This window comes from Triturus cristatus, chromosome 3_1 (genome assembly GCF_964204655.1).
Source record: "Triturus cristatus chromosome 3_1, aTriCri1.1, whole genome shotgun sequence".
Lineage (NCBI taxonomy): Eukaryota > Metazoa > Chordata > Amphibia > Caudata > Salamandridae > Triturus > Triturus cristatus.
In genome coordinates, this window is record NC_140583.1 from 334,230,613 (window position 1) to 334,243,241 (window position 12,629).

General features: G+C 43.4%; 1 protein-coding gene across 1 annotated transcript in view; it reads right to left on the minus strand.

Moving 5' to 3' along the window:
• Positions 1–1,120: 1,120 nt before the first annotated feature.
• The window catches only part of SEC11A (SEC11 homolog A, signal peptidase complex subunit), a 436,958-nt gene continuing 425,449 nt past the window's right edge, over positions 1,121–12,629 (minus strand). Inside the window, exon 8 of the mRNA XM_085644052.1 lies at positions 1,121–1,675. Coding sequence (XP_085500178.1) covers positions 1,625–1,675 — 51 coding nt within the window. The 3' untranslated portion in view covers positions 1,121–1,624. The remainder of the gene's footprint in view (positions 1,676–12,629) is intronic.

The following is a 12,629-nucleotide window of genomic DNA, read 5'->3' on the forward strand; positions in this document are numbered from 1 at the left end:
AAAACAACTTGCAAACATCCGCACCTAACACTAGTTGGCAGGAGTATACAAAGCATGTGCATCTACAGCCTCACATGGTACGAACAAGAAGCTAACCAAGGGTTGTGGGATAGGGATCAGGAAAGACCATATTTTTACTTTCCAAAAAATCAAAATCTACTCTAACTTCTAAAAGTAGCGGGTAAAATATTCCTTTTAAGAATCACAAGGCATGGTAGCAACAGAACAAATTTCATCATGCCATATAAGCAGTTGTAGACGTGGACATGGCCGGACTGGGAAGCACAAACCAGCCTATCTTCCCTCCTCTAGCTTTGTCCTCCATCCTTTCTGTCTGTCCCATCTCTTATCTATTTCTCGAATAACATTCTCTGTACCTACTTCCCTGTCAAGCTCTCCTGAAGACCCCTGTGCCTGCTGCAATCAACCATAGGGAACTAGGTAAAATGGCACAGGCACCAGCAACTGCCCTGAGCTTTCAAAAGCAGCCTCCAGTATCTCCAGCCACATAGGAAATGCCTGATCGAAAACAAAGGCCAGCCCAGCACTGGTTGTGGATTCAGAAGACCAACTTATATCAGTAGGAATTCCTTTCACAAGTGTGAAAGGAACTCCCATGGCCTGTAGCAGATTATGGCGTAAAGTAACATACATTCAATGGTCAGAACTGATGACACTTCAGGTTATGCTTCTCTCTCACAACCAGTACTATACTTGAGTGTCGAATAGAGTTCCCTCTCTCAACCTCTTTCTAAAATAGTTGATTCCCTTAACAAAAATGTTCCTTAAAGTGCAGCAGCTGTGCCTTTGACCTCACAAGTACAGTTTGCTTACTTTGCAGAATGTGTGCAAACTTAAGATGTGATCATATTAAAAAGAACAATTAATGTGTACTGGCGGAAAAGGGCCTAACAGCTGGCATTTCAATAAATACCCCTTCAGCAAAAAGGACTGCTTAATTCATTTCCTAAAATTATTAGCATAATTAAATCATAAAACACAGACGAGCCTTTCTTTCCTTCAAAGAGCTCTGACGGATGGACTGGAAGCCCCTCTAGAGTGGCTAGCAGGAAACGTCGGTAGCTCTAAATGCAGCAAAAAGGCATCACGGATCCTATGACACGATATGTAAATTACTTTATTCAAGTTTAAGGGGAAAAAATGTGCTGCGTCTCGCGACTGCACTTTGGGACAGCACCATCGACACTGTCAGGAGGCAAAAAACTAGGCAGGTTTACACAGGTTAATAGTTACAGCATTAACTTACATACAAGAATACTCTCGGGTAGGCACTTCAGGGAGGGGAAGCTGGGCTTCTAAGTACAAACACCGAAGGCTTTGGCTTTTAACTTTTAATATAAAACATTTGACTGATGTACAAAAACCGCTAAACAGAGTCACAGAGGAGTACGTTTTAAATACTGTAATCCATATTACAAAATAAAACCTGCAGAAATATATACGCGTGTGTAAAAAAAAAAAGCGTAAAAGAAAATCATAAAACCTGTGCTGCAAAAAAGCATAAAAATGTTTGTTCAAGACATGTTATGGACCACCGGTTTCTGCAGTGCTCTGTGGCCAAAAGCACAGGGCACGTCCTTTCAGAAGATTTACGGCTCGATCGTTATTCTCTGTGGACCAGCACAAACAGCCCCAGTAAAAAGAGGACGGCATACTGTAAAGGAAAAAGAACAGGAAATGTTATCGCATTTAGGATATGGAAACTAAGTGAGAGGGTCTGTTCAGAATTAAAATACATCAGTAACCTAAATTAATACTAATATTTAGACACTGCACATGGTAGAAAACTGTAGCTTAATAACCCCTTTCTTCTTTAAACATTTCTACATTTTGGCAACGAACTGAGAAGGTGGTGGTGTATTCATTAAACAACCTCAACAGACAACGGAGTGGAGTCAACTGTCAATTGCCAAGCAGATGTATTCGGATTTAAAACCATAAAATAATCTTAAATGCCAATTTATTCGCATTATTCAAAAGAGCAAGACAGAAAAATTATGCTGCAATTAGCGCGTGTGAACAATAGACTTAAGGTCATCAAATCTATTCAGAGTTTCGGGCCTTGTGCACTCCCAGGACCTATTTATGGCTGTTAAGTGTGGACACATGCAGAGGGTGTCCTGAAGTTGTTACTAAGGCAAGTCAGTCTGTGCCTGGACCACGCCCAGCACTAGGAATACTGGTCTTCCGCACCCCTATTCTGCCCCGCTTTCAACCCTGGCTGCTGCTTGGGGCACTGCTGCAATCCTGCACCACACAAAATGGAGGAAGCGTTCCCATGTGCCTCCTGCAAGTGCTCATGCACTCTTCTACACCCACCACTTCCGCACTAACAGCATCCCACTTGCACACCCTCACAAAAACCAGCTCATGCTCACAGAGACCAACCACCACCCATGAAACATGCCATACTCGGATGCATGCTCCTCAACACACGCTCACTCACCAAACAGGCCACAGAGATATGGATCCTACTGTACAACCATGCTACAGACTTCCGCTTCCTCATGAAAACATGGCTGAATCAAACCTTTGCTCTGGAATTCACTACAGTCATCCCTGCCTGCTACAAGATAGCCAGGCAAGTAAGCACAAACCCGGAGGTGAAGTTGCCATCATATTTAAAGACACCCACCATCAGCTGCACCATCTACACAGACGCCCCCATCGCTACATGCAATAAAATCACAGGTTCAAGACACGCATCACAGCCAACTTCTCTCTGGGCTGAATGCTTGTATGCTGAACAACTGGATCCCGCAACGGTATTGACAACAATATCACTGACTTATTTGCAACCATAAATCAACACCAGCACCCTCAGTCACTTCAGAGACCTCAACTTTTACTTAGAAGGCCGCACCAACCCAAACTCTATGGTCCTCCTAGAAAACTTCAGAAACTAAGCCTTATTGAGCATGTTACGGAACCCACCTTCCCCACCAGATACCTATTAGACCTGATTTTGTCATCAATCAGCAACATCACAGTCAAGAAGCCAACAACTATGACATGGACAGCCCTTGTCAGTTTCAGGAGCACAAATGGAGAACATGCTAGGAAACAATGGCTAAAGACATCTTCAAATCCACCCCAAGATGCTACCACCAGCAGATACAAACACCAAGTGCACAGCTCTTGCAGACCGCACCAACCTTGGCACAAACCGCAGCAAGGAAATCTTTGCCATCAAATATTTCACTGCTCCTCCTGCCACCTTCAGCAACATCAATCACTCGCAAGTTGTTTTGCAACAAGCTGTCAAAATTATTCTGTAACAAAATCACCTCCATTTACAGCAACTTCGACCCTCAACTGGACCATTGCAACTCAACTTTTCATCAAGGTCAAAGAATGTACCCTGACTGCTTGGCCCACAGCTGCTACCATGAAGATGACCCACTCGGGGGCCCAATCTGATACTTGCCCCCACAATGCCTTCACCTAAGGACTCCTACAATCAGCTCTAAGACCCACCCTCATTACCTCCATCAATTAAGGTAAATTCCCAGTACTATCATGCTCCTGCTCAAGAAACCATCTGATGGCCCAGGAACAATCTCCAACTACAGACCCATTTCAGTCCTACCGTACCCAGCCACGTTCTTACAGAAACTAATCAACCAACACCTCACTGGCTACTTCAGCAACCACCAGCTCCTTAACATCACGCAGTCCAGATTCAGGCCCAAGCACAGTATAGAAACAGCACTCATCACTGCCACATATCTGCATGATCCTTTGCATAACATGGCAGCCCTCTTTCTCATGAACCTCTATGCAGCATTTGCCATGGTCTCACTGCCAACTCATTCAAGACACTATACAACTTAGGCACCCTACCTGACCTTTCGCATTTCATTGCACTAACCACCCAAATACCTCCACTTGACTCCTGCCCACACACACAACCCAAGCCTTCACAGAACCAGATCAAGAGGACAGCTAAAGCATGGAACAGTCTCCCACTCCACATTAAAGTCTTCTCCTTCTCTCTTCTTGAATTCATCAAGAAGCTTGAGACTTGCCTTTTCAGTTAACCAACTTACCCTAGGCAGGGCTAGGCACACGCACCTCCTCACCAACAGGATATTTTCGCTGTCGATAGTGCACTTTACAAATAGGCATAATAGAACTCAAGTGATATGTTAACAGGATGAAGGTTCTTAGAGCAGATCAATTCAGTTTGAAAGGGGAAAAAAAGAACCTCTGAGGAATGGCAGATGTTTGGAATAGTTTCTCTCTGACTCTTAATTTGCCTACCAGATGTGTTCAGGGTAGGATGTAAGATTCCATTTTACAACTGGAGTTGAGTGTTAAATGATTTCCCAGCAGACCAGACCAACTGAAACAGCAAGACCTCTATGGAGGAGCGAGAAGATCTACCTTCATTGGATGAACACCATCAAATATCCTGAACCCAATAACCAGCTAAAGTCATGTTTCTAAAGTCTTAATTTTAGGCTGGGGTGTAGAGTTCTTGGCACACAAGTCAATTTTTTCTTAGACTCTTATTAACATTGCTCAGACCATCAAAAAATACAGGACATTTAGCACAATACGTGTGGTGAATTACCCACAAGTCCATTTTTAATGGGCTTTCCTAACTCCTGGCTCAGCTGCAGGGCCACAGGTAACAAAAAATCATAACCTGCAGCTTTTCAGCATTATAATATCTCATAGAAAAGGTTTTCTAATATTCCCCACCCTTAGCCTGGGAATCCATGGCCATTTGAAATATTTGATTAATTATGTATTAAAGTTTGGGTGAACTGCTGCATGTTACATAATAGCTGCCTTATATATCTGGTCGGCACTAGGTCAGGCCAACAGTTAACAGTTGAGTTGAAGAGTGGCATAATGATTCTATGAAAGAAAATACTTTGTTATTTCCATAACAGTCAATTCTAGGAATTTGCTGTTATTTACGAAACAGGCAAAGAAAATCTTCAGACAGTGCAAAAGGCTGGAGCTGGATAAAGAAACTCAAATTTTGGTTTTAACTGCTTATACTGGAGGAATTGGTGTATAGGCCAGCCAAGTGAAACAAGTGTGCTTCCATGTCGTTTCTAAACTTTGTGCTTTTCTAGTCCAAAGCACAGACCCATTAATTTTGAAATGCTCTAGGCCTGTATGTGCAGAGTTTTGTCTTGGGTTTTTTCATGTACACACTCCCAATGACATTCATCTAATCCAGTAATCTACATAGCCTTACTGCATGGGGCCCTTGATTGTACAAAGACATAAACCTTAAAACTTGAGCCGATCATCAACATTTAAGAACACAAACTTATTGTGGAAATGAGAAGGCTACATGTGAATCTATATTCAAACACAAGCATAAAGTCAACAAGTGGTAGCTGGGTTGTGTGTGCTTAATGTATTGTGATGCAGTGTTCTTTAAAGAGGTGAGTCTTCAACGCCTTTCTAAATTACAGCAGCATTCGAGTGGCCCTGAAGGATACAGGGATGTTGTTCCAGATCCTCGGTGCATAGATGGAAGCCTTCCGCCTTTTTGGCTTACATTTCTTAGCCTGCAGGTGTGCCGAAAACCACCAGAGATGGTGAACATGTATGCAATACAAGTGGGGGTGCTGTGGCGGCTTTGCAAATGATTCTGCTGATTTTGAAGATGGTGTAGGCTGGCAAGTGGTGCTAATGGAGTTACATCATGATGTGATCATATTTTTTCATGCCTTGGATGGGACATGCTGTGGCAAGCCATTAAAGGGCGACAGTGTGAAGTCTAGGAGGCCATTGAACAAGGAGTTACCACCATCTATATGCAAGAACACAAGTATTTAAACAAGGGTTCTGTGGTTGCTTTCTGGTAGAAACAGTCTGGCTTTCTTTATAAGAGACAGCTGGTACCAGGCAATCTCTCTTTTAAGGCAATGTATTTCTTTAGGGTTAGCTAGGTGGTTTTTTTTTGGCACCGCTTCTATTTTTACTTTATGCTTCAGAACTTCCTTTTTTTAATTTAACAACGACAGTAGTTGTGACACATCATACATCAAACTCATTACTGGACATATAATATTAGGAAAAAATAGAAAGTAGAAGCTATAAGCAAAGCAGGCATTTCATATTAGCTAAATCATAATCAGTTAACTGGCAGCAAGTATGATGCAAGTGTGATGGAAAAAAGAAGGAAAAAAAAACATTCACCCTATCCAATTGGTTACTGGCGTCCACAGCTTCTTGCCCATATCCTGTCTCCTGCGACCTTTAAACCTATACACTGCTACCTCCATACTATATATGGCTAGCATCCTGGCTCTCCAATTTATAAACGTGGGAGGATCAGGACTAATCCATTGAGATGTAATATCGGATCTTAAAATGGCCATAGCAATGAAAACTAGACCTATTTCCGATCTGGTCCATCCCACCATGTTCTGAGTCTGATCAATCCCCAGGATCACTAGGCCAGCGGTTAAGGAGATCGTCTTGCCAAGGGTCTGGCTCAAGAAAAACTCAATATCTTGAAGGCATTTAGCAAGCTTGGGGCACTCAAAAAACATGTGGCTCATGTCAGCGGCCAGTGTCCCACACCTGCTACATGAGTTCCCACGTGACCCAGACCACTTAGCAATTTTCCCCGTAGTATAATATAGATCAAAAACGGACATGTAATGTTGAGCTCTCAGACTACCAGTTATTAAGATCTGATTTGCCAATTCCAAAGAAGCCTTCAGGTCCGTGCCCTCCTGTGCTAATTTCCTGTCTATCATTCTGAGTTGCTAGATCATCAGGGAGAGCAGATAGTAAAGTCTGATACATTTTCCTTATCCTAGACGCTATGATGCCCACCAACAGTCTCTTGCCGAAGTTGACCCTCCCCTGTGTAATAGTTTTGACCAAGAAGCTTCTGATCTGTAAAAACTTTAAAAAATGTCTAGAAGGGAGCCCATATTTTACTTGTAATTCAGAAAACGAGATAATTTGACCATCACAAAAAAAAAAATCACCCAAAACATTAATACCAAAAGCCCCCCAGCTCCTGGTTGTCTGATCCTGAAAGATTGGCGGTAGCAGCCCGTATGAAAACAAAGGATTATAAGCATTTATATTCGAAATCCCAAGCCGGTGCCGCATTTTTTTCCAAATAGAGAATGCAGATTGGATCATTTTAAACTTTGTTTTCTTGTAATAACTAGGTTCAATAACTCTAGTTAGGCAATGTTGCGCATCCTCTCCCAATAGGACTTCATATATAGTAGGTCTGAACGGTTCAGGGACTAACATCTTTCTCTCGACCAACAGTATCCCTATTTGCTGTAATAATGTTACCCAGTGATACAGCCTTAAAGAAGGTAATCCCCAGCCCCCCCTTAATCTCGGAAGGATTAACCATTTGGCTGCCCTTCTAGCTGTATGGTAACCCCATAAAAATCTGGTACAATCTCCTTCTGCTCTAGAAATACAAGAAGCTGTAAATTCTAGGGGTATTGTCCGGAACAAATATAAAAACTTTAAAAAAATACGCATTTTTATAACATTGCACCGTCCGTGCAATGAAAAATGAAAATGATCTAATCTTGCTAGTGTATGCTCAGTATTCTTTATAATCGGCTGTATGTTCATCTCAGGTATCAGCTCGACCGCAGCTGTGATCTTTATACCCAAATATGTTGCTGCTAATACGGTCGGTATCTCATGTGGTCTTAAAGTGTACGAGTGTATGACCTGGGTTTTATCGGCGTTTAATTTGTAGCCAGAAACAGAGCCAAATTGTTTCGCGAGGTCATACACTGCCAGCAGAGCGGATCTTATGACAGTTGTAAAAAAGGCAACGTCGTCAGCATAAGCTAGCTTTTTGTTACGAGACCCCATGTGCAGTCGCCGCTTCGATTTGTGGGTTGGCATCCAGCTTACCGAGTAGAGGATCGATGTATATTGAAAATAATAACGGCGAGCAGGGACACCCTTGACCAGTTCCTCTGCTAATAGAGAGTAAGTTGGATTCTTGTCCAAAAATCCGAACACGGGCCTCAGGTAAAATGTACAAGGCCTGTATAGCTGTGATAAATTCCTGCGGGGAACCCTTTAGTCTTCAGCATCAGCCAAAAAAACCCCAGTAGACCCTGTCGAATGCTTTCTCTGCATCCAACAAGATCATCCCCAGGGGGGGCCTTTGAGGCCTGGCCCCAGTCAAACAAGGCTATTGCCCGCCTGACATGGTCCGAAGCATCACGACCAGGGATAAAACTGTGCTGGCGAATAGACACTAGGGGGGGCAATAACCTTTCCGAGCCTCAATGCTATTATTTTAGAGTAAATCTTACCATCCGCGCATATTAAAGAGCTAGGGCGATAAGATGAAGGACTAAGTTCTGGCTTGTCTTTTTTTTTTTAAAACTACAATGGTTGTTTTGTGCCATGAGTCGGGAGTCTGGCCCTTCTGGATTCTTAAAAATAAAGATTCGAGCTCGCCATAAAGGGTTTTGTCTGAATGTGTGAAAAAAGGTAATGCGTCAAGGCTGGCAGATTCGATTTCCTCTAATGAAATCGGGCAGAAAGCATATCCCTCTGTTCCAAGGTAATCTGAGAGGTTACATAATCCCGAAGAAAGTCCTCACCTGACGTTACTAGGCCATCCTTCTCAGTGGAATAAAGCCCCTGGTAAAATTCCTGAAAAACCTCCAGGACCTTAGCTGGGGCATCTTGGATCTGTCCCCGTTGATCTTTTAGCCGACATATTCTATTAGAGACCGCTCTTTGCTGTATACGCTTGGCTAACAATCTGCCTGTATTCTCACCGAATCCGTAGATATCAGCCCGGTGCTGCTTGAATTTAATGGCTAAATCCTCCCCATAATGTTGGTGTATCTTAGTTCTTACAACTGCAATCTTTATTTGGCATTCCTCTCTTTTCTGGAGATCTCCAATTACCCGGATGAGCTCTTCCTCAGCCTCCCGAAGCTGGCCTACCCAGTCATTAATCTTCTCTCTTATCTTCCTCCGTTGATGTAGGGAGAAACTGAGAGTTTCCCCCCTCACCGCAGCCTTAAAGGCTTCTCAAACTATTAACTTGGATGCAGTGCCCTTATTCCTGCCAAAACACTCAGCAATCCAACTGGACATATATGTGCAATATTCCGGATCAAATAATAACTTTCTATCAAATGTCCAAGTGCCATTGCTTGTACCGAGTTTCCAGTTGGGAGTTGGATTACTAATGGATTGTGATCCGCTATCAGTCAAGGGAAGGGCTCACAATTAATCCTACCTGCTATTAAATTGGACACAAAGAAATAACCTAAACGTACACATTTTTTGCCAGATATCGACCAGCCCATGTTCCCGACATAGCCCCTGTAAAGCCTTGAAAGTCTTAACCTTCCTACCAAAGTAAGGAGCAGTACTATGGAGACTGAAGTTGGCATTCAATTGTATATTAAAATGCCGCAGAAAGCTCTCAAAGGAGGCCACAGAGCAAGTTCAATAGATAAAAAGTCGAGACTAGTGGGGTCATCTAATTTGAACCGTAGAGAGAACATTTAGTGTATAATGTCCCCCTAATGACTGCTTCTAAGATTACCCATCTCCATAAATTATCTTCCTTAACGCGATTGCACGCTAAAATACCATGCATTGCTATTATAGCTACTCCTTGAGTAGTGGTTGCTTGCCAGGCACATGCAAAGAGGTCGTGACCAAAGTCTTTTAACCACCTTCGATTATTCCAGCAGATGTGAGTTTCCTGAAGGCATAATACATCAATCCGCATATATCTAATACGTTTCTCTAATATAGCCCTCTTTTTCCTATCGTTAAGGCCACAGCAATTTAATGAACAGACTCTAATGTGTTTATTCTTATCCGCAATACCTACAGACTACTCCTAACAGCCCAAAATGACACAGGAGCGTTGCCACCATCTTTCTTAATGGTATTGCAGAAAAGAAAAAACTTATCTAGATGTTGATTGTTGTCAAAGATACTATATTTGTCATAACTATATAAATGAAAAAATATTTGTATGCCCCCCACACTCACCTCCCTCTGGTCCCCCACCCTGGACCCCCCCTGTTGGAGCCCTCCCCCTACAGCCCCCCTCCTTCCACCCACCACGCGACCTTCCACCCACCACGCGAGGCATGGGGGCCAACTGTCCCTGGTGATGCTGAGCTAACACACCCACCCCTCCATACTGCTAGACTTTCGAACTCACTCTGTGTATACTACATAAATGAAAAACAGGTGATTATGAACAACCAGAGAATAGAAAACAAGACTACCTCCAGTGGAAAAGCCCTAACATGAGAAGTCCATAAAGTCCTTAAAGTTCGAGGCTCAGAGAGGACAATTACCATCTGAGCATCAAACAGGATATTCTAACCAAAAGAAATGCAAGACTGATTCAGTGTCAGTAGGAATTATTTGGCCTGAATTTCCAATTGAAAGTACTGCGTGCACCCTTGAAAGACTACCTTCAGTTTCGCGGGATTGATGAGAAAGGCCTGAGCCCATTTTGGCTGGAATTCCGGAATTAGTTGCCGAAGAAGCCAGCGTTTTTCAACTGTCTTGACAAAAATCAGGACGGACAAAGAAATCGCATACCTTCCCTACTCTTTTCCGGTCCGGTCTGGCAAGATCATATAGAGATTCCCTGGCCAAAAAATTCTTCAGAGAAATCAGAATAGCACGTGGGCGATTATGAGATTGCCTTCCTGCTCTCCGCTGATTAAAAGGAAAGCGGTGGGCCCTCTGAATTGGAGTCTTCCAGTCCCATTGCAGCAAGTCAGGGAAGGCCTCCTCAAAAAGGTCGATCACAAACTGACGAATATCCGACCCTTCCTTTCCCTCAGGAATGCCCAAAATTCGCAAGTTGTTTTGTCTAGCGCGATTTTCCAGGTCGGTCAGTTTCAGTAAAGTATTCTCTTAAAAATTGCATAGATTCGGTCTTCTTCTTCTGCATGTTCAGCTCGTCTTCCAATTGGGAGATCCTGGCTTCCGCCTCTCCGATTCTGGTTGCAAAGTCTGCACAAGTCTCAACTATTCTACGGTTGGAATTTTGCAATTTTCTACATGCACCTTGTGTCCGAGAGGTCTCAGCCCTCGTCTCCTCCCAATGGGCCATAATCACTTGGTATATCCTAGAGTGTAATTTCTTCAGTGCAATTGGGCATACTACCAGACTCTACCGATACCTCGCCCTTTCCTTTCTCTCCCAAGTTTGGCGAATAAGAATAATTCCAAATCATGCGGCCGGAGGCCGCCTCGGCCCTATTCGCTGGTATAGGAAGGGCAGGAAGTTTCTTAACCGTTCCAGGGTTAGACAAGGATCTATCACTCTTCTTCCCAATGTAGGCTACTAGTGTCACTCCCTTAACCTGCCCAGTCTTTATCCTGGCAATCTTCCTCAGAAGAGTTCGAATGATCTGATAGAGAGAAAAACTTGTGACATCCTCCTCTCTGCAGGTGGATCCGTTTCCCTCTCTCTGGATAGCCATATTAATGTGTAGAGCTGTATCCATGCTCCCAGTTTCCAGGCCATCACATGAATGGACTCCATTTCCCAGAATACATTGGGATTGCTGTGTTAGGGTTGAGCAGTCTGTTATTGCCAATGGGGGAGACCTCTCAATCACCCCGTCTCACCAGACTTTTCAGCAACAGTATCAGAGATAGCAGAGGTAGCATCAGGGAGACCTGCTGACTCTAGCTCTGCTCCCCCGTATCAAAACCTCTCCAGCTGCAGCCCCCGCTACAGCAACAATGGCATCCTGGGTCAAAGCCACCTGCGCAGCCGTTTCCCCCTGTGCTGAAAAATTAAAGGTTTTAGTTTTCCCCAAGGGAGATGACTCTGCGCCGCCATCGGGGCTGCCCGCCGCTTTGCTTCTTACAGACTGAGCCTTGAACAACACGGGTACAGTTTGCTTACCGCGTGTAACAGCTCCATTCTTGGCCGGTTTCTGCTGCTCGAATGAGCCCAACGTTTCCACTCCGGATCTGTGGCTAAGGGTAAGCTAGGTGTTCAAGGTGAATACATTTGGTGGAAGTTATGGTTCGAAGCAGTCACGGTTCTGGCCATTAAGCCAGGTTTGTACTGTTTTTGTTTTTCTTTGCAAATAACAAGAATTTTGTCTTTATTGGGATGAGCTTTAGTTAGTCGCGAGACACCCAGGTTTGAATGATGGGCACGCAGTATTTGAAGCTTTGAATGTTTGAAGCAAAGAAAACTTACAAGTCACAGGCAGTGTATCTTTTTAGTCACCGACTAAACTTGAGGGGGAACAAACAAGGGTTTTGTCAGTGGTGCAGACAGAGGCACTGGACATGAAATGTATTTCCTCCATTTGTAATATACAGCCATTTGTTACCTCTTGTAGGCTTTCGCCTCGGAAGAAATTACACTAATGGAGGAGGCAACTGCCATAATCCTTTAAAGGTAAACATTACACTGCAAAGATTAAGAGAGGAGGGATGATTTAAAGCAGATTTCTCTTGGTTTACCAGACAGGAGCAGATGCACTAGAGAAAACATCTCCAGGGGACACAACAGGATGGAAAAATGAACCCTAGGAAAAAACTCAAAATAATTTCCTAATCTGACCCATATACAGCAGTGCAGTAGAAAATGTGACAATAGCATTTGATTT